At 35.2% G+C, this 25,526-nt stretch overlaps 2 protein-coding genes across 2 annotated transcripts in view; both read right to left on the bottom strand.

Moving 5' to 3' along the window:
- The window catches only part of LOC6034088 (ecdysone-induced protein 74EF), a 340,530-nt gene that overhangs the window by 86,877 nt on the left and 228,127 nt on the right, over positions 1 to 25,526 (bottom strand). The window lies entirely within an intron of this gene.
- LOC6034085 lies at positions 24,463 to 25,481 on the bottom strand. The gene is made up of 4 exons (XM_001844404.2): positions 25,116 to 25,481; positions 24,893 to 25,059; positions 24,714 to 24,840; positions 24,463 to 24,655 (listed from the first exon to the last, which is right to left on the bottom strand). The coding sequence occupies exons 1-4, from the start codon at positions 25,394 to 25,396 to the stop codon at positions 24,535 to 24,537; spliced, it is 696 nt and encodes a 231-aa protein (XP_001844456.1). The 5' UTR covers positions 25,397 to 25,481; the 3' UTR covers positions 24,463 to 24,534.

Below are 25,526 nucleotides of genomic sequence, written 5' to 3'. Positions count from 1 at the left end.
GTTTCTATCGAAAACTATATAAAGAGAACAAAAATAAAACTCATCGGCCAACGAACGCGCGAACAAAAAATAAATGAAAAAAGAAGAAGAAGAAATCCAATCACCCCATGTACACAAATAGCGACACAAAAGAGACGGAAAATAACACGAAAAAAAAAACAGGACTGCGCGTCCACACAGGCATCGCACTACTGATGCCATTCCTTAAAAAACATACAAAATAAAATTAAGAAAAAAGAAAGATTTCGAAGAGAATTGCTCTGAAAATATACGGTTAACTGTTTTGTTTTCGATTTCCCCAAAGGAAATAAATGCGTAACCAGTCACAAAAAAATAAAACAAACAAATTTAAAAGCTCTCATTTCTTGCTGAATTTTCAACTCAGAATATTTTTTTTAACTAGGATAAAACCTTTAAGTTGCTTAATTAAAATAGCAATCAGGGTCTGATATTTGAGCACATGACAATTTGTAAAGCTATCTAAAATTTTGCTTCTGGACAAAAATTTGGATTTTCGGCTTATTTGTTGTGTATTTCCGATCAAAATTGTTTTCTTGTAAAATTATAAAAAAGCAGGTTTTATCTGCATTAAATTAGAAATAATCTTATTCTAATAGTATCATGGTACAGAATTTTAGCAATTTGAGTTAAAGGCAATTAAGTTTCCACATCAATTGTAACATTCTCCAGCCCAAAACAAAAAATATAAAAATATCAAACCAAAATTTCAACACTTCAATGAAAAAAGGCATAGAAATGCCAAATACGGTTGGTTTGAAATAAATTGCTTTCAAATATCTATGTTTAAACGGAAATATTTATTTTTGTTTTGTGGAAAAAAAAACTTTTTGCGGGACTGCAAATCAAAAATTCAATCAATTAGAAGGAATTCGCTCCCCAAACATATGAAAAATTCCCCCCCATTCACATTCTCAATCACGTTTTAATAAATTATCTTTTCCAAAAAAAATAATGGATTCCGGATGAAAAAAAAAAGTATCACATGGTAATATTCAAATTAGTAAAATTCGTGATGTACAAGACTTGAATCTTACCGCACTTACCTATCGATTTCGGAAAACAACCGTGCCCCCTCAACATTTTGGACTACCCCTGATATCAATTATCCATAATCAAGAAAACAAATTGTAAACAGTTCCAAATCTTTGACAGATTCTAAAAATATTTAGTCAATATTGTCAATATGAAACAAGACATGGTTCTTAATAGAAGAGCAATAACGAAACACTTTCATTCATACAATCTTAACGACGCAAAAAATAAAAGGCTCTCCTGCGGATTCTGTTTTGATCCTGAACAAGAGAATAGCAGCTTTCCGGCCAACACCCATTCTACTGCTCAAAAACATCCAAGATAACAGACTGAACAACTTCCTCCTCTCCCTAGAACGTACCCACCTCGTCTATGTACAAAAATCGCATTCATTCTCTAAAACTCTATTTTCCTCCCTCCAGCATGGCACACTACGACAGGATCCTCCATCACGTCACGTTACCAACACACAAACACCAACAAAAAAAAACCCGTCTCAGAAAGTGAAACGTCTCCGTCAAGTGCAACATCCCTTTTTCGGCTGAAGACAGGAAAAAAAAACTCACCGAACCTGTTTTCTCTCTTATGTAGGTACCAACCGGCTACCCCATTTCACGAGCTCTCTCCCACCCTGAAAAAGAGTCCCTGTCGCGTCACGAGTCCTTGCAGACGACGACGACGGCGACGACCCAGACTGTGTCCTTGGAGCAACCTTGGGGCCGGCCGCGAGTGAAAGCGAAAGCTCTCGCGGTCTCTTTCTCTTGCGAGCTAGAACTTACAGAAGGGGGGAAGCTTCTCTCCCTCTCTCGTTCTGTCTGGGCAGTGTTCTCGCTCTTTCTCTAGCACTGAGAGAACTTCCCTTTTCAGGATGGTGCGACGATTTTCCGGAGGAAAGTGGCCGGAACAAGGACGATGGAGTGACGTTGGTTCATTTGGGTTTTATTTGAAAAGGAAAGCTTTTCTTGAGACTTTTGACGAAATTGATTTTTTTTATCGTTGCAAATGATTTGAAAGTTTTAAATCAATTTTGATAGTAATAAAATTGCTCTAAGCTATACTTTCAAATTTGTGTTCTTAAATTAGTGAAGAGTACCAACTAACAAAATAACCACAACATTGTTTGTTGCCATTTTTCACCACAAATAATCAAGTAGGCCACGAGCTGAACGTGACCCAAATGACGTAAAAAAAGAAAGAAAAAACAAAAACAGATGCAACACGGCCGAAAGACACCCCAAAAAACGAGCCGAAGCAAAACAAGTAACCAAAACAAGCCTAAAGAAAGCCTCTCTTCGGGCGGTGGCGTCAGTGTTAGTGTGAGGAGTGAAAGGGAAAGAAAGCATGGAAAGAAAGCATGACACGAAGGGAAAAGAATGCCTATCATGGCCTACCCCAATCCGTGGTCGATTGGTGCAGCCGCGGGCTATTTTTGGGGCCGCGCACACAGACACAGTACGAACACACACACACACACTTAGACAGACAGGCGATCAGAAGAGGGAAAAAAAGCTGGAGAAAATTATGGCATCGCAACGTAAGTGTCTCTTTCTTTTTCGGGGCGATTGAGAAAGAGCGCAAAGGAAGCTTTGATTTTGTGAGCTTGCTCAAGATGGGTGAGAAAGAGTATTGATGGGTGAGGAAGGGATTGACGACAATTAATCAGGAGTTTTTTTAAAGGCCCAATAAACCAAATTTTCCAGTTTTTAGGGATATTAAAAAACACCCAAAAAGCAAAAACTGAAAATTTGATTTACACAGAAAAAAAAATCATGGTAATATTACATCTGGGAAGGGGTACATCTTTTATGTCAGAAAAAAGGTGTAATTTTACCTCTGGAAATGTGTAAGTTTACCACTTTTCTGGTGTTATGTCACTTTTTCAGTCAAAATTGAGGTAAAATTACATCATAAAAGAGGTAATATTCAACCTTCCAAAATTAAAGCTTCCAAATTTATATTATTTTTTTGTATTGGACCCAAAAAGCAAAAACTGAAAATTTGATTTATTGGACCTTCTTAAAGAAAAACTCCAAAAATGTAAACGTTGAGTGAGAGTGGGATATTTTCAATGTTTACATTTGTTTATAGGACCTTATAAAAAGCCAAGAAATAGTGATTCTAACCATTCAATAAAAACTATTAGCAATAGTTTCATTCAAAAATTTTTTAAAAAAATTACAATGTTTGAAAAACAATTTGATGTTAGCATTCAAGATGTTAACTTTCAGATTTTTAAAGCAAAAAAAAAAAAAGAAATAAAAAATGATCATCACGCATAAAGAGGAGATTTAGGGTGAATGTTAAAAGTACTAATAACTAGTCATTTGTCACCCTACAATGTTGTTCTAATACTAAATCTGAACAAAAAACCAGTTCTTCCGAATAAAATGCTAGTAAAATGCTGTTTTCACGCAGCCGGTTGACATGATTGGCTCGTGTAATTTGTAAAATATATAAGATAACTACAAAAGCACATATTGTTGGCATTCCTATTGAGTTTCTATCTGGGTAATTCTCTACCAACTCAAACGAAATCGGGAAAAGTTGCCCCGACCCCTCTTCGATTTGCGTGAAACTTTGTCCTTAGGGGTAACTTTTGTCCCTGATTACAAATCCGCGGTCCGTTTTTTTATATCTCGTGACGGAGGGGCGGTACGAGCCCTTCCATTTTTGAACATGCGAAAAAAGAGGTGTTTTTCAATAATTTGCAGCCTGAAACGGTGATGAGATAGAAATTTGGTCTCAAAGAGACTTTTATGTAAAATTAGACGTCCGATTTGATGGCGTACTCAGATTTCCGAAAAAAAAAACGTATTTTTCATCGAAAAAACGGTAAAAAACTTAAAAAAATTGGAACATGTCATTTTAAGGGAAATTTAATATACTTTTCGACTCTACATTGACCCAGAAGGGTATTTTTTTTTTTTCATTTAGAACAAAATTTTTCATTTTAAAATTTCGTATTTTTTTTCTAACTTTGCAGGGTTATTTTTTAGACTGTAAGAATGTTCTGCAAAGTTCTAGAACAGACAATTACAAAAAAATTGATATATAACATCACGAGATATCGCGATTTTGAAAAAGTTACTTTTTGTCTTACTCTTTGTTTTGTCGTCCGTGTCTGTCGCGGGTGACGATGAACGGCCATGATCGTCGACGACCAACTTTTTCAAAACTTTTTATCGAAAAATCCCGATAACTCGTGATGTTTGTAAGCAAACTCCTTATGTTTGTATATCATTTTTTTTGTAATTGTCTGCTCTACAACTTTGTAAAGTATTGTTACACTCTAAAAAATAACCCTGCAAAGTTAAAAACACACGAAATTTTAAAATGAAAAAAAAAATATTCTAAATGGACAGATGACCACAGATGGTCAATGTAGATTCGAAAGGTACATTAAATTTCCCATAAAATGACATGTTCCAGAATTTTTACAGCCGAGTAACGGAAAATGGCAAATTGGTTTGAAAATCATTGTACAATTGAAGGTACTGTAAACTGGGGTGACATTGACAGGATTTCAATTTATTTTTGGAATATTTCCATACAAGTTTCATGTACCATTTTTGAAAAAAAAGTGTTTTCAATAGTGTTTAAAAAAATGTTGTAGTAACAAATCTTATTTTAAATTCCAGGGTGACTTTGATAGTTATAGTTTTTTTCATTATAAAATCAGATTTAAGATATTCAAAATATGTTTCTTTTTCGTGAAATGTACCTTCATTAAGGTTGCTGACATAGTTTTAAAGAAAAATTATCAATGTTTATATTTAGTTAATTAAGTTAATGAGCGATTCAGAGCGATTCAACAAAATACACAAACATTTAAGGTAAATTTTTTAAAATGTCAAAATTTCACCTAAAATTCGTCAAAACGAGTTTTGCTTATAAAATAGTCGACAATAGTCGATTCATATTTCATTTTAAACTGAATTCGAAGCACGAATCAAAAGTTTTCACATTTCGTCCAACAAATCTGAAAATACATTCCGTTTTTCGATTTGAGATCATGATTTTCATCAACATTTACTCAATTATAGTTAACTTACTTTTTAAACTTCTCAAAATTTGTGAAAACTTTTTTAAGAAGTACTTTGAACACTTCTCTCCCACGGTCAGTATAGTTTCATACCTTTCCGTACGCATTCAATGTGTACTCTTCATTTCGTGGAAAATTTTCAAACCTACACCCAAAATTCAGAATCGAGATAATCGTTCTATCAAAATTTATTGAGGGCTCAGTGCCAAAATCGATAGAATAATGGTGCCAACTCACACCATCATAACAAATGAGTTCATTCGTTAGTTGAATCAATAAATCTCCAACAAGTGTCATACATCGACTTCTGACTTCTCCTTGGTCACCAAGCTGTGGTGGCCGAGGCAGCTAAGTCATTGGATTGGTTTGTCAAAGGTCTCTGGTTCGATTCCCGTTGTCGACACTTTCGGTTTTTTGTTTGACGGATGAACTTTTTTTTGCAAATGAACCTCGAGAGAATAGTTCTATCGCCCATCTCGAGCTGTGTTCTCTGCGTCCGTGAATGGTACCACTATTCTCTCGACTCGAGACCATCATTCTCTTGGACTAGCGCTGCCAGTTTTGGGTGTATCAAAGTCAGAGAAAATGTGTAATTTTACCAGAAATAATATGTAATTTTATCACTTTTCTGGTGTAATTTAAATTTTTCCAGAAGCAACTTTCTACGAAATCGGCCGATTTCGACCATTTTTATTTTTTGTACTTTTTATTTGACTCAAACTTTGTGGGGGCCTTTCCTATGACCAAAGAAGTTATTTTGTGTCATTGGTTCACCCATACAAGTCTCCATACAATTTTGGCAGCTGTTCATAAAAAAATGATACGTAAATATTCGAATATCTGTAACTTTTGAATGAATTTTCTGATCAATTTGGTGTCTTCGGCAAAGTTGTAGGTATTGTTGAGGACTATTGAAAAAAATAGGTACACGGAAAAAAAATTTAAGGATTTTTTTATCAACTTTTTTTTACTAAAACTCAATTTCCCAAAATACGTATTTTTTGATTTTCAAGATTTTTTGATATGTTTTAGGGGACAAAAATCCGCAACTTTTGAGCCATAGAGGAACATGGTCAAAAAATGTGCCGCCGAGTTTGGAATTTTTGAAACAAATAGTGATTTTTGGAAAAAATCGAAGTTTCATGCAAAAATAAATTTGACATTGAATTTCTAAAATTATTTTTTTTTTTTGAAAAGTTCAGAAAATTTGCTTTAAAATTGTCTAAGAGACATAGAAGATTGGACCTCGAGTTGCTAAGAAAGAGCCGCTTTAAGAAAAAGAAACACGAAAATTGAAGTTTTCTAAATTTCACCAAAACAACCCACCATTTTCTAATGACGATATCTCAGCAACTAATGGTCCGATTTTCAATGTTAATACATGAAACATTTGTAAAATTCTTCGATCTCTTTGAAAAAAATATTTTAATTTTTTAAAATCAAGACTAACATTTTAAAAGGGCCAAACATTGAATATTACACTCAGACTAGATTTTTAAATGGGTGTAATATTCAATGCTTGGCCCTTTTAAAATGTTAGTCTTGATTTAAAAAAAATTAAAATATTTTTTTCAAAGAGATCGGAAAATTTCACAAGTATTTCATGTGTTAACATTGAAAATCGAACCATTAGTTGCTGAGATATCGACATTAGAAATGGTGGGCTGTTTGAATGAGACTTAGAAAACTTCAATTTTCGTGTTTCTTTTTGTTTAAGTCACTGTATCTCAGCAACCAGAGGTCCAATCTTCAATGTCTCTCAGACAATTTTATAGCAAATTTTCTGAACTTTTTAAAAAAAATATTTTTAGAAATGGTCACTTATGGTCACTATTTTTAAAAATCGAGAAACTGCAAATATTTCGCTAAAATCAAACTTTCAATGGCAATATCTTGAAAATAGAGCCCTTTATCAAAAAATCTGTGAAGTGCTTTTCGATTGCAAATTCAATTTTACATTAAAAAAATATGTCTTCCAAAAATCACTATTTTTTCAAAAATTCAAAACTCGGCGGCACATTTTTTGACTATGTTTCTCTATGGCTCAAAAGATGCGGATTTTTATCCCCTGAAACATATCAAAAGATCTCGAAAATCAAAAAATACGTATTTTGGAAAATTGAGTTTTTTGAAAAAAATTTAATAAAAAAAATCGCCAATTTTTTTTCCGTGTACCTATGTCCGCAACAAAACCTACTACTTTGCCGAAGACACCAAATTGATCAGAAAATTCATTCAAGAGTTACAGTTATTCGAATATTTACGTATCATTTTTTTATGAACAGCTGCCAAAATTGTATGGAGACTTGTATGGGTGAACCATTGACACAAAATAGCTTCTTTGGTCTCGTGTCTTGCGAACCTTCGTGGTGAACGGACACTAGAGCTGCGGTATTTTTTACTACCTAAGCTCAGAGTTATTTAAAAAAAAAATTCACAGTCTTTTTAAAGACTACCTGAGTTATTTTCCAAAATTCTAAACAGTCTTTTCAAGACTAACCCCGCCTGAAATTTTGTTGTATTTTACAAACGAAGCCATCTTTTTAAGAGAACTTTGCTTGCAAAATGCGTCAAAACAAAGGTAAACGCAAATCTTCTGAAGATTTGGTCGTTACGTCGGTGAAGCGTTTGAACGCTAAACCGGCTAACGGAAACAGAAAAAGAAAACAGCCTCTTCTGAGGTCTGATTCTGATTCTGAATGTGAGGTCAATCCTCCAATTCCATTGACAAACAGTTTCGGTGTTTTATCCGAAACTGATGACAAGGAACCTTCTCCTCGTACTGAGCCTTCTGCCGTCGAGAAACGAGTAAAGGCTCCGCCAATTGTTGTGACTTCCGTCTCCGATTTGGCCAGCTTTCGAACGCAACTGAAGAATTGCAAGGAAACTTGCAATTTGAAGGTTTCGTTTCAGCTTGGTCGAAGAGGAGAATGTCGCTTGTTGACGGAATCTTTACAAGATCACCAAACTTTTGTTGGTTATTTGAAAAACCACAAACACAATTTCTACACGTATGAGACCAAGAATGCTCGGCCATTCAAGGCGGTCTTGAAAGGTCTCTCCAACGACTTGTCGGTGGATGAGATCAAAAACGAACTTAAGGTGTTGCTTGGCTTTGCCCCATCCCAAGTAATACCAATGAAGAAAAAATCAAACGGGAATATTTCTCGCTTTGGTTTGACTTCACAATTTTATCTGATTCATTTCAACAGAAATGAAATCAACAATTTGAAACTTTTGGACAAAGTTCAGTTTTTGTTCCATGTACGGGTAAAGTGGGAGCATTTTAAGAAACATGGCGGTAATGGCCAGAATCTGACCCAGTGCCGGCGTTGCCAGGCATTCGGTCACGGTACTGATCATTGCGCCATGGTTCCAAAATGCATGGTTTGCGGGGATTCTTCTCACGACAAGGACAATTGTCCCGTGAAAGAAGTCACCCAATTTAAATGTGCAAATTGTGGTGGAAATCACAAATCAAATTTCTGGGATTGCCCCATCAGAAAAAGGTTTTGGATTCTCGTGCTAAGCATCAGCCGAAATCCAAACCGAAATTTTCTCAAAGTCAGGTTGTACCTGCATCTTTAAATCAAACGTTCGTGCTGTCTCACTCGAACAATTCTAGAAATACCCCTACCGTGGAAAAGTTAGGTAACAACAATGGCATTTCTTATGCTAACGTCGTTTCGGGTTCATCCACGAATTTTAAATCCTCTACCAATCTTTCTGAAATTGGGCAGGTACCTCAAATCTCATTTGAAAATTTTCTGCTGGCAACGCTTTGGGATCTTCTGATCTCGGCGATGTTACGTTTGAAAAATGACTTTTTGCAAAACTCACTGTTTGGTTTGATTCAAACAATGAGTAATGCTACATCCATGATGGAAGCAATCCAGATTGGATTAAAATTTGCGAATGATGTTGTTCTTACCCTGAAGTTTAATCATGGATCTAAGTAATTCCATCAATATTATGAATTTTAATGCTCGCTCTTTAAAAGCGAAAGAAAATGAATTTTTCAACTTTTACGAGTTCATAACGTGCATGTTGCTGTTATAACCGAAACATTTTTAAAAACTGGCACTTATTTGAAAAGTGATCCAGATTATAAAGTTATAACTAATAACCGAATGAATCGAAATGGCGGTGGAGTTGCAATAGTTATCCACCGTAGTATGACTTATAGCACGTTACGTGACTTTAAGTTAAAAGTTATTGAAAGTTTGGGCATTGAACTTGAAACTTCTTTTGGGAAAATTATGATTGCAGCTGCATATTTGCCTTTCCAATGCACTGGGGAAAATAAAAATTATTTCAAAGGGGATTTGAATAAACTTACTCGGCATAGATCTCGATTTTTGATCATCGGTGATTTTAATGCCAAACACCAATCTTGGAATAATTCTAAAGTAAATTCCAATGGTAAAATTCTGTTCAGAGATTGCACTTCTGGTCTTTATTCGGTTTTATACCCGAATGGGCCAACTTGCTTTTCTTCTGTTAGAAATCCATCAACAATTGATTTGGTTTTGACAAATCAAAGTCAGTATTGTGGTCCTTTAGTGACTCATGCTGATTTTGATTCTGATCACCTTCCAGTAACTTTTTCACTTTCTCATGAAGCAGTTACCAGACCCAATAGTTCTGTGTTTAATTACCACAAAGCTAATTGGGACAGGTATCAGCATCATATTGAGAATAATTTAAATCATGATTTTGTTTTAGAAACCAAAGCTGATATTGATTCAGCCTTGGAATCTTTAACTAATGCAATTTTGGATGCTAGGAATATTGCTATTCCTAAAGTCCAAGTCAAATTTGATTCTCCCATTATTGATGACGATCTTCAGCTTCTGATTCGTCTGAAAAATGTTCGCCGAAGACAGTATCAACGTTCTCGTGACCCTGCACTGAAGCGAATTCAAAAAAATTTGCAAAAGGTTATTGACCACAGATTCACTCTCCTGCGAAATGAAAAGTTCGCAAGAGATGTCGAACAAATTAAACCTTATTCCAAACCTTTTTGGAAACTTTCAAAGGTTCTTAAGAAACCTCAAAACCCATCCCTTCTTTAAAAGATGGTGATAATATTCTATTAACTAATGGGGAAAAGCTCAAAAACTTGCTCAGCAGTTTGAGAGTGCTCATAATTTCAACTTGAATGTTTTGAGTCCTATTGAAAATCAAATTTCAATAGAATTTCAGAATATTGTTGAACAAGAATTTTCATCAGATGAAGTTTTTAATACGGATCTGAATGAAATAAAATCTATTATCAAAAATTTAAAAATATGAAAGCCCCTGGTGAGGATGGCATTTTTACATTTTAATTAAAAATTACCAGAAGCAACTTTAAGTTGCTTGGTCAAAATTTTCAACAAATGTTTTGATTTGGCATATTTTCCCAGTAGTTGGAAAAATGCCAAAGTAATTCCGATTTTGAAACCGGATAAAAATCCTGCTGAAGCCTCAAGCTATCGGCCCATTAGTTTGCTTTCATCTATTAGTAAATTATTCGAAAGAATAATTCTTAATAGAATGATGACGCACATTAATGAAAATTCAATTTTCGCTGATGAGCAGTTTGGATTTCGCCTTGGGCATTCAACTACTCATCAGTTGTTGAGAGTTTCAAATTTAATTCGAAGCAACAAATCTGAGGGCTATTCTACTGGCGCTGCTCTTCTAGACATAGAAAAAGCATTTGACAGTGTTTGGCATAAAGGTTTGATTGCGAAATTGAAAAGGTTTAATTTTCCGATTTATATCGTGAAAATTATTCAAAATTATTTGACGGATCGTACTCTGCAGGTATGTTATCAGAATAGCAAATCTGATCAACTACCTGTACGTGCTGGCGTCCCTCAAGGAAGCATTTTGGGTCCAATTTTATACAATATTTTTACTTCTGACTTGCCTGATTTGCCCCCAGGATGTCAGAAATCACTTTTTGCTGATGACACAAGCATCTCCGCCAAAGGCAGAAGCCTTCGTGTCATCACAAGAAGATTACAAAAAAGCTTGGATATTTTCAATTCTTATTTGAAAGAATGGAAAATTACTCCAAATGCTGCAAAACTCAACTTATTATTTTCCCTCACAAACCAAGGGCTGATTTTCTTAAACCAAAAGTCATCACATTATAAAGATGAATGAGGTAAATTTAAAGTGGGAGGATCAAGTGAAATATCTTGGACTTGGTTTTGACAAAAACCTTACTTACAAGGATCACATTGAAAGTATCCAGGTTAAATGTAACAAATATATTAAATGTTTGTATCCACTTATAAACAGGAATTCTAGACTTTGTCTCAAGAATAAACTGTTAATTTATAAACAAATTTTCAGACCTGCCATGCTTTATGCTGTGCCGATCTGGACAAGCTGTTGCTTAACCAGGAAGAAAAAACTTCAGAGGATTCAGAACAAAATTCTGAAAATGATTCTGAAACTTCCTCCCTGGTTCAGCACCAGTGAACTTCATCAATTAGCCGAAGTTGACACTTTGGATGTTATGTCCAATAAGATAATTGATGCATTTCGACAAAAATCATTGCAGTCTTCAGCTGCATTGATCCGCTCTTTATATAGTTTATAAGTTAGTTTTAAGGTATCCCTTTTCCCTTTTGTACATGTAGGACCTCCTACATTTGAAATCACTGAATAGCGAAAGCTACAATATTTCATGAATAAATGAAAGTTGCTAGTATTTAAAATTGAGGTGAAAAGTCATCGTTTGTGATTGGACACTCAATAATATTTTAACTGAATGAATGTACATGGAAAAGAAATTTGAATAAATATAAATTAAAAAAAAAAAAGCTTCTTTGGTCATAGGAGTCCCCTAAAAAGTTTAAGTCAAATAAAAAAATACAAATAAAATCCATTTCCGGTTTTGGTAGAGAATTGCTCCCAACTAAATTTAGGTAAAATAACATCATAAAAGAGTTAATATTTTACCTTCAAAATTTACACCATAAAAATTTACAAAATTTTTAATCGTGTCTTGAAAATAAAACAAACAATGCTTTATGTTTTTATGGACATTAAAAGTGTCCTGGATCAGGGCGGTGCCTTTAAAATTGATACCAAAAAAGGTGCGTAGTGTCAAACTCAGACACAACACGAATGGACCATAAATCAAGGATTAACTTGGTTTCCGAAAGCACGCAAGCAACCGTCCGTCGTCGGCGTCTGATCCGTCTGAAGTCGGAGACACGTGACTATTGGTTGTCCTTCGATGTCTGTTGGTATAAGTCCTTTAAAAAAATAAAAGATTACACTAAACACTCATCTTCTCTCTAAAAATGATTTTCGGAATTGCAAAAAAGTGGGTGTAACTTGTTTTTTATAGCACTCGTTGTATTCATTGCATTTTGAAATAAATTTCAACGCAAGCTTCCCATTTCTGAACTGACTAATAGAAGAATTTTAGGTTCAAACTATCGCCGAAGCTGACGACTCTCAACTCTTCTTGCTCCCAAACGTGAAAACTGAGTGACTAATAGTGTTGAACATTGACATTGACGCAGAAGTTATCTTGGTTTATTGTTGGCACGCAGCTGATTCCTCGCTTATTCCTCACTAAAATGTATACAACAATTACAATTTTTCAATTTCCCATTTTTATAGGTAACTATCGTAGACTAGTTATTACTACTGAGAGTGTTAGGAACCATAACAAAATTTCAACTTGAAACACATATTACAAGTAAAAAGTAATGCAAGCAAAAATAGCAACCCAACAACTGATCCGGTAATCTTTTTTGTATTATTTCCAGTTGCTTTCTTTTGTTTATATTTGGACTTTTCTAGTTCTTGTTCAGCATCCCCTAAACATTGTATTGTGTCATAATCGTATGATTTTAGATCATCGCAAAGACATTTCATGTCAATTTGATAACCAATTTTGCGCAGTATCAACCTGGTACCTTTCGGCACTCTACTGGACAAATCCTCTATAAGCAGAAACTCATTGTTTTCGAAGAAAGTCAACCTTAACTGTTCATGAACAAAATAAGCACACTTTTTTCTTCGATATTCACTTAATGCGTCGCGTTGAAAGCATGAAATAGAACTATTACTAGATTGGTGAAATTGTATCAAAAATTCAATTCTTATGCCTCGATACATTTCTGAAGCACACTGAACATGTAGAAGTATAGTATACCCATCGTCTTTGCTATAAAAAGTTGTAAAACTAATTTGTACGCAGTTCTTCTCAAAAGGGTTGTTGAGAAAGTTAAACAAGTGGTCGACATCGGTCACTTGTGGCATGTTCTGCTCCACTGGGGCATAGAAACCTTCTTTCACAAGATCACCCCACGAACATTCCGATTCGTCTGATATTGAGCAATCACCGAGTTGACAAAATCCGGTGACAGGCGAGGCCACTTTCCAAGCGATGAGGATTACCAAGTATACCGACATGATGCTTAAACGCAAATGATCACAATTTCACAAAGACGGTACAACTTCAGTTGGAGCATTAACATTAATTTTTATTTAATTATGAAATCCATATTTTCTTCGAACACAGTAATAAACCTTGCTCAACATGAGAACTACACTCGTTTAACTAGAACGTTCATGCAATCACGAAACGCACTTTTTTCTTAACCTGAGTCAACACAAATTTGTCAACACCTTCAAAACAAAATCATGCACCTGATAATTTTCGAAGGTGATTTCGTAACATTTTTTCATCAGTTCATTTATTCAATTAAGTAAACCGTAAACCGGAGTGACATTAATAGGATTTGAATTTATTGCTCAAGTTTTATTCAAACGGTTATACATTTCTAATGATTTGTATTTTTTAAATATTAAATTGGCTGGCCGGGTCCGGTGATTTAGTGGTTAGCGTGGTAGCCTCCAAACCCCAGTATGGCCTGGGTTCAATCCCAGACGGACCCGGTGGCATTCTTCAAGCCGAGATTTGCCTGACCACGCCTTCTATCGGATGGAGAAGTAAAACGTCGGTCCATTAGCGTAAAAGAGGTTTTGAGTGACTCACCATACATAACCTTCGGACGCCTAGAAATGAGCAGAAACTTGCAACAGAGACCGCAAAAGACCCGGGGGTCGTTAAAGTGGAATGCTTTACTTTTTTTAAAATTTAAAATGAGTTTTTTTTTTCAATTTAGCTCTGAAAACAATTAATAACTGTTATTCTAAAAACTGGGGTGACTTTGATAATCAACTTGTTTCTTCAAAATTTTAGTTAAAGCGTGAGAAAATTGATTAAGTCAATTTGATCATATGTGAGCCTAGGATTCGTTAAGTGTTTTATTTCAAAAAATACCCTCAAAGTTTTTTTTAAACTAATTTAATCAATTTTCAATAATATTGAAGAAGTTTCATACATGTAAATCGGCAAAAATAAAGTCAGAGGTTGGCAAAAAGGTTGGCATGAGTGCACATTTCAATTTAAAAAAACACTGTTTTCAGGTCATCAAAATGTACATTTTCATCTATTTACAATACAAATTTGAAGACATTTGGTTGTATCATTGCCGAGATAAAGCCACTTGATTTAAGCAGTTCCAAAAAACGGATACCACGATATCCCAACATTGCCAAAAAATACCTTCTAAGATGTCTTTGACCACATTTACTGGTCGAAAATTGTGAATGGAAAAATAAAACGTTCGTCCTGGGAGCCGGTAATAACAAAATTCATGCCGTTTCTATTAAAAATACTGTTAAAATAACAAAAAAATTCTCCTTCAAAAATAATTTTTTGCACAAGAGTTAAATAACAGATTATGTTATAATACCAAAATTTGTTATTGGTCTAATATTGGCAGAAAGCCATAAAAACTTAAGACAAGCATTTTTTGTATAACTCCACCTGTTATTAGGATGATAAGATTAGATGTTAAAGTAACAAAAACTAATACCGTCAGTGGGGGTGAGATTGGGTAAAAGAGATTTTTTACGGATTTTAACATTTCTCAGGTTCTTCTCAATGAAACTGAATTCCCGAGCAGACGGTAATAACTTGGGAATAACATTTTTTGATGTTTGAAAATACTAGGCCAATGACATTTTCTGTTATTTATAACAAGATTTGTTATTCGTCGTAATGATTTTTTTGTTATTGGATTGTTATTGTTATAACAGACTAATCACATTTTTAGTTATTTTTCGAACAAATCTTTGTTATTATTTTTTGTTATTTTAACAACTAATCCGATCATCCCAATAACAGTTGGAGGTATTCTTCCATAACAAAAAATGTTATTGCAAAGTTGTTTTGGCTGTCTACCAATATCAGACCAATAATTTTGTTATCATAACATAAACTGTTATTAAACCCTTATGCAAAAATAGATTTTTCAAGAAGAATCCATAACATTTTTTGTTATTTTAACAGTATTTGTTAGTAAAATGGCAGGAATTATGTTATTACCGTCTACCCAGGAAGATAAAAAATGTGGGTTTACCGAGTGGTTTTCCAATGATGGAAGACACCAATTTTAAAAGCGGATACAGACATCGCACAAGTATTTCAGAAAAAGAGTTCTCAAAAATCAGGCTTTAAGTTCTAGGTTTTGGGCCAAAATTCAATCAAAAGAGCGCATCAAAACCTTCAAATTAGGATTTTTTCTGGGACAATTTCCCGCAGTGCACGATTTTTTTAAAAAATTTCTGAGAAAAGCGTTTTTTCAACAGCAAACCTTATACCAATGTTTTGTAAGAAAGACACGGTGGAGGTGGACCCGCGGGCAGACGGTAATAACAAATTTCATGCCATTTCAATAACAAATATTGTTAAAATAACATAAAGTGTTATGGAATCTTCCTGAAAAATCCATTTTTGCATAAGGATTTAATAACAGTTTATGTTATCAAAACAAAATTTGTTATTGCTCTGATATTGGTTGAAGGTCAAAACAACTTGGGAATAACATTTTTTGTTATGGAAGAATATCTCCAACTGTTATTGGGATGATCGGATTAGTTGTTAAAATAACAAAAAATAATAACAAAGATTTGTTCGAAGAATAACTAAAAATGTTATTAGTCTGTTATTACAATAACGATCGAATAACAAAAAAATCATAACGACGAATAACAAATGTTGTTATAAATAACATAACATGTTATTGGCCAAGTATTATTATATATCAAAAAATGTTATTCCCACGTTATTTCCGTCTGCTCGGGGATGGTTTAAATGGATTTAATATTAAGAATAAAAATAGATTAATGCCTATTTTGAGGTAAAATGATTTGCTCCAAAAAATGTTCTTTGGATCCACGATCCAAAGGATGATTCGTTCTTATAAATCTAGAATTCTAGAGTTAAGAATCTTGAAGGAAATAAACATTATTTTTCATTGTTACTTACAACTTCAAGTGTCGATTTGGAGCACTCCATGCGATTCTTACCTGAAAGCAAAAAAAAAAGCGAAAAAGAAAAAAACATTAAAAATGGGAACTAAATCAAAAAAAACTCTATATTTAACCAGAGAAGCCAAAGAAGACTGCACTTTTTCTAGAAAAAATACGTTCTCGACGTCTGGAAACTTTGCCACTAAATTCGCAAAAGCTCCAGACTGCTGTGCGCCAGCACAGCTTGGAATGACTGATGTTGATCCCTATCCCCAAGCAGACGGAAATAACTTGGGAATATCATTTTTTGATATTTGAAAATACTAGGCCAATAACATATTATGTTATTTATAACAAGATGTGTTATTCGTCGTTATGATTTTCTTGTTATTGGATTGTTATTATAATAACAGACTAATAACATTTTCAGTTATTCTTCAAACAAATATTTGTAATTTTTTTTTTCATCCTTATAACAGTTGCAGTTATTCTTCCATAACAAAAAATGTTATTCCAAAGTTGTTTTAGCTTCCAACCAATATCAGACCAATAACAAATGTTGTTATGATATCATAAACTGTTATTATACTCTTATGCAAAAAATGATTTTTCAAGAAGATTCCATAATACTTTCTGTTATTTTAACAATATTTGTTATTGAAATGGCATGAATTTTGTTACTACCGTCTGCCCGGTTCGTCTTTCGAGCGCCATTTTGGGAGCTTTTCCCGAGCAGACGGAAATAACTTGGGAAGGTCAGTTTTTGATATTGTGAGAAGATCGAAGTATGTTATTGGGATGATCGGATTAGTTGTTAAAATAACAAAAATCATTAAAAAGATTTGTTCTAATAATAACATAAACTATTATTATGTTGTTATTGCAATAACAAACCAATAACACTGAAGGAATCATGAAGGAATAACAAGATTTGTTATTTTGTGCAAAGAGGTGGAGCAGCATAATAACAAAAAATGTTATTGAACTTGTATGTCTCCATAACAAAACAAGTTATTGTTTTGGTTTATTTGCCATTTGCAAATAGACCTGCAGTTGCCATAACTCTTCTTTAATAGTCAGGGCTGCAGGGTCAGGTTCCTTCAAGCGACTTTGAATCCATACTTTGAAGACAACTCCGACTCTGGATGCAGGATATGACGTCAACGCCGACTTCAGTTCTCCAAAAAAAACCCGACATCACAGATTCCGACTCCAAGTGAAAGTTGCTGAAAATTAGCTGAATCCGATGCCGTCTCCGAGGTCTCACTCCAGCTCGAACTTCAACGTCAGCTCCGACTTCCCCGCTTTGTGAAAATGATAACAGTTTTTGTTATTCACATTTCAAAAATTCTCAATAAATAAATCAATTCCCTTAGAGAATATAACAAACTAAAAAAAAAAACAACTTTCAAAAGTTAATTTTATCAGATTAATTTAAGCTTAAGGACCCCATTTCATGGTCAAATAAATAACCACGATTTAATTGGTCAAAATTATTCCATAGTTCTAGCCAATTTTAGTTAAGTCCCTTGGGTATATCAAATAATTAAAAAAAATGAACTTTCAAATTTTCAACTTTTTAGAATAATTTTAGCTTAAGGACTCCATTTCATGGCCAATATAATGACCCAGACGAAATTGGACAAAATTATATCAAAGATCTAAACACATTTAACAAAAGAAAAAATAATAACAGATTGTGTTATGGACACTTATAAACTTTTCCATTTGTGCGATTTATGGTCATTTTATTTCTATGTCAGAATACCAAACGAATAACAAATCTTGTTATTAGGAGATTTTTTGAAATGAATAACATTTCCTCTTATTAGCGTGTTATTAATCATTTTTTGTATAATATCACTTCAATACCAAATCTTGTTATTTTATCAGAAACTGTTATTATTTTTTCTTCTTGAAGTTGTAGTTCAGGATAAAATAATAACACTTTTTGTTATTTTAACAGGATTTGTTGTTGAATGATTATTAATTTTGTTATTACCGTCTGCTCGGGTTCCCATTTTCAGCCAAGTCATCGAAAAAAACCCTAAAATTTTAGAATGGATGGCGCTGATCAAGTTTCTAATTGACTGATTTACAGCAAATCACCAGCAAAATATCACTCGTGGCGGGTCAAATTGGACAATTTTTCAGTCCCCCCTCTCCCCCAGGGATTTGGCGCTGGGCGGATTTTCTTTAAAGTGAGACGAAAAGTGCGCAAATCGAACGAGTGCGTCGCCGTTCATTGGTGAACAATCAATTCATGCCAGGTTTATCCATGGGGAGGAGGAAAAAGGAGAGGGCAATGGTTTGTTCGGAATGGTGTGAGTACGCATGTGGGTGCAGGGTGACGATTTGGCTTATATTGTCGGTTTGTTTTCTCAATCTGAAATCGTTTGTGTTTAATAATCAAACAATCGCAAAAAAAAAATTGAAGTGAATTATTTGAAAGTTGAAAGTTTATTTTTTTATTACTAAGCCATTTTTGATCACGCTTTCTTTGTCAAATCTTCAAAAAGAATATAAACTGTATATATTTTAAGTCATAAATTGATATTTGAAAACTTCATTTAGATGCAACTGCACACGTTTTTGTAATTGTTGTTACTCGTAATTATGATTTTTCATCTTCTTCAATAATTGTTTCAAATCTCTGAACATTAGGAAAAAATTTAAGAGTGCTATGTGCGAGCGATGTCTGAACATTTATAAAGTTCACTTTAGTAGGTTGAATTTTGCGATTTGTGGCATTCACAAAACGTAAGTAAAGGTTCAATTTGAAACACATACCAAAAAGTACGAGCAAAGCTCAGACACTTTGATCAATTTCTGCTTCAACCTAATCGCGACTCAGTTTGGTGTGGCTGAGAAAGAGCAATCAGCCAGTTTGACAAATCTTTTCGGTTCTAATCGTTAGCGAGCAAACGGTCTAATTTTGTTGATTGGATCTTGTTTGTACTGAAACATTAGGTAAATTATATTCAGTATTCATGAGCAATTCTCTGAGATTTCGGCCATTCGATATATTTTTTGTATATTTTAATCCATATGTAACTTTTAAAAAAATTAAAAAAATATTTTGCTGATTTTAAATTTCACTTTTTATTACTAAAAATTCATTTGAAAAAAAAAAACACAATTTTTTAATTTTTTGATATGTTTTAGGGGACATCAAGGGCCAACTTTTCAGAAATTTCAAGAACGGGCAAAACATCTTTGACCGAGTTATAATTTTTGAATCAATACTGATTTTTGAAAAAAAATCGAAATTTTTCAGCTTCATTTTCAATGTAAAATTGAATTTGCAATCAAAAAGTACTTTAGTGATATTTTGATTACATGCACCGTTTTCAAGTTAAAGCCATTTTAAGGGAAGTTAAAAAAAAAGTCGCAGTTTTTCAATGTTTATTTAAAATAGAGCATATGTTTGCCTACGTTAGAAAAAATATATTTCAGAAGGTGAGAAAATTCTCTGTATTTTGCTTTATTGAACTATGTTGATACGACCCTTTATTGCTGAGATATTGCCATGCAAAGGTTTAAAAACAGGAAAATTGATGTTTTCTAAGCCTCACCCAAACAACCCATCATTTCCGATTTCTTCGAAAACAATATTTTCAAAAATTTTGATTCAAGACTAAAATATCAAAAGGGCATAATATTGAATGTTTGGTTAGTCTTGATTTCAAATTTATGAAAATATTTTTTCGAAAAATCGGAAAATTTCACCAATGTTTCATGTTTTAACATTGTAAATCGGACCATTAGTTGCTGAGATATCGACATTAGAAAATGGTTGGTTGTTTGGGTGAGACTTAGAAAACATTTTTTTTAACCCTTTGCATGGCAATATCTCAGCAACTAATGGTCGAATTTTCTCAGCGTTTTCAAAAATATGTTTGTCAAAAGTGGGCAATCATGGGCACTATTTAAAAAAATCAATAACTGCGACTATTTTGAACAAAGTTACATAAATATGGTTTTTGCAATTCCGTCGTGAAACTACTTACTTTTCCTGTCATTCTTGAATGACGAAATAGCCTAATTTTCTGTACCAAAAATAAAAGAATCGAATAGCAACACTTTTCAACATAAATGCTGAAAAGTTCTACTTTTCAGCACTGAAATGGGTGCTGAAAAGTTGAACTTTTCAGCACTTGTTTCGAAAAGTAACACTTTTCAACATTTTTTGATTTAAACGATTTATTGACAATATACATGAAAATTTGACTTAAAATTTCACTCAATTAGTGTTTTTCGGAATTGCAAAAAACGTTGTATGGAACTCGTTGCAAAACTTGATTTTTTCAGCACTCTTCGTATTTATCCAACTCGGTGAACCTCGTTGGATAAATGTACGACTCGTGTTGAAAAAGTCCTCTTTTTGCAACTTGTTGCATAAACTACTATTTAACTTGAAAACGGTGCACTTTATCAAATTTTCATTAGAGTACTTTTCGATTGCAAATTCAATCTTACATCGAAAAATGAAATTGAAAAAAAATGCGACCAATTTTTCGATTTTCTGAAAAAAATTGTATTGATTCAAAAAATCATTACATAGTCAAAGATTTTTTGCCCATTCTGGAAATTTCTGAAAAGTTGGCATTTGATGTTCTCTAAAACATATCAAAAAATAAAAAAAATAAGAATAGTGTCTTTTTTTCAAATCAAGTTTTAGTGAAAAAAAGTTAAATTAAAAATCACCAAAAAAAATTTTACTGTGTATCATTATTTTTCAGTGTAGTCCATATCCATACCTACAACTTTGCCGAAGACACCAAATCGATCAAAAAATTCCTTCAAAAGATACAGATTTTTGAATTTTTACATATCATTTTTGTACATATGGACAACTGCCAAATTTGTATGGAAAATTATATGGACAAACGAATGATGCAAAATGGCTTCTTTGGGCATACCGAAGGCACCAAAAAAGTTTCAGCAGTATTAAAAAATACAAAAATTGAATAAAAAAAAACTCCGATTTTGTAGAGAACTGCTTTCATAGATGATTTCATAATTGGCTCTCTGATTTTGAAATAATCATTTTTTTACATCATTGGTGCCACATAGTTGTTATGAAATATTGCGGTTTCTCGTTGTTTTGGTTGTTTGCAATATTTGTCAAAATCGCTTAAAATTGCTCAACAGCTTTTCCAAATAAATTTCAAAAGACTTGCTGAATGAACAAGCTACTTGTAATTGCAACTCACAACAACTATCAGTAGCTCCGTAACAAAATGTCACTTCTCGTTGTAGTTTTCATGGCTGTTTTAGCCATTATATCCATTGTTGTCGGCGAAAGGATCTGCCAAATCAATGACTGTGAAGCCCAACCTAATACGTACCCAATCTGCAACTTTTCAATGAGCTTCGATTTTAACTTCTACCAGCCAGAAAAGCAAAACAACCTGTCGATCAACGATCCAAACCACATCTTTTACATCATCAACGATCCCCAGGAAGTGGACTGTCTGACGGTGAGATTGCTGTTCTACGTTACCGGTGTCGTCTTGCACCTATATTGCAGAATTGACGACAATTCTACGCCCATTCCGATTGTACTGGAAAATACCCGTGGACAGCAGCCAACATGTTTGACGCGTAATGCGTACAGGCTTTGTGGTGTCGATACCAGCGAGCGACTGAGGATGACCCTGCTACTAGAAAGGGATCTGCTGCTGCTGGAGGATTTCTCCGATCGAGTTCCGAAGGGATCGTGGCTTCTGCTAGAGCAGGATTTGCGATACAAACACGGGCCATGCAAGTGTCCCAGATGGGAAAGAATGATTGAAAACTATAACAAATGTGCGAATGCTAAAGAATAAATTATTTGAGAACACCAAACTTGTTCACTCTTTCATTATTATTTGTGGTTCGTAATATTTCATTGCAGTTGTTTAATTAATTTTTTATTTCGATTTTTTTTGTGTATTCTTCAAATGATGAATTTGATTTTTATTTATTGTGAAGAAAGTTTGTTGTCTTTTTTTCCGGATTGCTTGCCAATCTGACCCGATGCTGGAATGCCCTTGGCAAACACATGCACTCTTTCTAACAATAACAAATGCCAGTTGCGTACATTTGTTCTTCTGGTCGGCCTTGCCGGAAAATTTCGAATAAAGATAGCATTTCCTTGTTCCTTGTTTAACTAGTTTTTTCTCACCTTCGGTCCATGGAACAATTGTGCAATTTCCCGTCCCGGGAAAAAAATTCCCGACGATTCCCGGGATTTCCCGAAAAAATATATAATATAAAGTATATAAAATTTCAACTAAGCATGATTTTGTTAAATTAAATGTATTGTTTGGTTTATATATACAGCATTTCCATTTGAAAAGCGCCTAAACCGAAAAAAAAAGTTCTCCGATCGGGCTCAAAATTTTTCTGGGTTCCTTGGCCAAAATAATTCGACCCGTATTTTTTTTTTGGCCATTAAGGTGACCTACGCCGTGTTAGGGTGGTCTGAAAAATGGCCCAGCGAATGGAAGCTCGTAAAGCACCAGATTTGATAAATCCGGTCAGCCACTTTCGCACCGAGTTCGATGACGATGTTTTCACAAAAATGGGTGGCAACTTTTCACGTCGTTCAAATTCTGCCTTCTCGCTCACGTCCACAGGGAGGCTAGCGAACTGGTTTCCAGACGAATTTTGAGCGTCCTTGCCCAAACTGCCTGGCTTTGCAGGTAGCGCTTCGGCATTCTTTAGCTTCTTCAAATCTGTCGATCCTGCTGGTGAGGACCGCCTCTTTTTCTTGCCCTGAGGCATTTTTGCACTTTTTAGCACTTTTTTTGGTGTGTGAGGGACGCACGTTTGACTCGCTGCTCTGTCAACCACAATTTGTTGTTGGATTGTTATTAGAATAACAAAATAATAACATTTTAAGTTATTCTTCGAACAAATCTTTGTAATTTTTTTTTTTTGTAATTTTAACAACTAATCCGATCATCTCAATAACAGTTGGCGGTATTCTTCCAAAACAAAAAAAATTTATTCCAAAGTTGTTTTGGCTAACAACCAATATCAGACCAATAACAAATTTTGTTATGATAACATAAACTCTTATGCAAAAATGGATTTTGCCAGAATATTCCATAACACTTTTTGTTATTTTAACAGTATTTGTAATTGAAAAGGCATGAATTTAGTTTTTACCGTCTGTACGGGAAACTTCATTATTCGACTATCCGAAGTTTGTATGGAGAGCTTTGGATAGCCGTGTCAGGACTGTAATGAAACAGTTTGAATGTTGCTAATCTTCTTCAACTTTTTAATGGTACTGTCACCCTGCCCTTCTGTCGATCAAGCGCGTACACGCCGTACGATCGAGTGTGACCAAACAACCGCCACCTTTTCAGCAAAACATTGCCAGGGGTCGCGCACGGCTCAACTCAACAACGCGCTCAACCACTTCTTGGCCGTACGTACGGCACTACCTCCAGCTCTACGCAGCCCTGCGTCTAGAGAGGGTTGCTGTTGCATAATCGCGGGCCTCCCAAGCTTCGCGACGACGCTCCGTGGGACCTTCCCCGCTTATCTGAACGAGACTTGCGCTGCACCTTCTCTTCACGTTCGGGCAGAACTGGGTGGCAAAAAAAAAAAAAAAAACGAGAGGTTAAAAAGAAGTTGCCTTGGTGAACAAGTTTGAACGAGTACGAGTGTGGCTTGAGAGGGCGAAGAATGTGCGTGATTTCCGTGATTTGCAACTTTTGCGTTTTTGCAGCGCAATGACTTTTTCTAATAAAACAAGCTTTTTGGACGGACGCCGCACTCCTGGCGAGCACACAGGTCGGAAAGGGTTTCGATTATATCACATTCTGGGCTGCGCACCTAAGATTGCGCCGGCGTTTTGCATTCACTTTTATTCCGATTTGGATAATTTGACCTGAATGTTGAACATGGCTTCAGCCCGGGCAGCCACACTGTAGCTGGGCCGGATTGGAGTAGGTCGTAACGCAAACGCAACGGGTCGGTCCCCGAGTTGAGCAATTAGATGTTTGGTAATAAACGCACTTGTGGGGTGGTTAGTGGTGGCATAATAGTTACAGCAATAATAGCCATTTATTCGAGATTTTTTGTAACAGAAAAACTATAATTTATTTACACGGCGTCAGACTCAGCAAGCTCCTGTAGAACAGATTGAACAATTCCAAATAGGTATTGGCACCACAATCACGGATCCGGTTTATAATGCAGTCCCTCATGTTGTACACCTCACTGAAATTCAACAGCAAAATAATCAGCCAAAATTCATCGCCCAACCACGAATCCTTACTTGCACTCCGTGATCGTGTACCGACTGAGGGCCATCTCCATCGTCGAATTGGACATCCCGTCCATGCAGACGTCGATCGTGGGTGCCAGCTCGATCGCGCACGATCTGGCCAACGGTTCTCGTAATTCTGAAAAAACGGATGGGTTACAAAGTACGACATTCTTCTACGGAATACCAACTCAGTAGCATCGCTCCGCTGTCGTTGCAGATCATCTTGAGCGCCTCCGGCACGGTATCCGCCAGCTTCCGGAGGATCTTCAGGTCGTCGTCGTCGGTCATGCAGCGCTTGACCTTGTCCACGACGGGGTTGATGCAGGTTAGCGACTTCTCGACCTGACCGCAGATCCTAAGAAGAATGAACTCAACTCATTTGACTTTACCCGTGAAGCGATTCCAACTCACTGTGTCATCAGCGTGGTCTGCTCCTGCTTGTTGAAGTTCGTGATGGGAGCCTGCAGGTAGCTCAGATTCACGTGCTGCATAAAGCACTTCGGGGTGTCCTGGTTCAGCACCACCAACAAATCTTGAAAGGCGCGGTCGTCCCCGGTGTTGTTCCGACACTCGTCCTTGATCTCCTGCATGAACTCCATCCGCTCCACCGAGGACTGCTCCGCCGGCTGGGACTCGGCCAGAATCGACCCCGCGCAAAGTGCCAACATCACCACCAATCCACGAACATCCATTCCTGAACACCGCCGTGTGCAACTGGTCAAACTCAGAACCCACTGTGAAGTGTCCGGAATCGGCTCAAATGGCTTATATTGTTCGCGATAAACGCGAGCAGGGGAAAAAACTGTTCACGCATTACACCTT

Source organism: Culex quinquefasciatus, chromosome 3 (genome assembly GCF_015732765.1).
Source record: "Culex quinquefasciatus strain JHB chromosome 3, VPISU_Cqui_1.0_pri_paternal, whole genome shotgun sequence".
Taxonomy (NCBI): Eukaryota; Metazoa; Arthropoda; class Insecta; order Diptera; family Culicidae; genus Culex; species Culex quinquefasciatus.
This window is presented reverse-complemented; position numbering and strand designations above follow the sequence as displayed.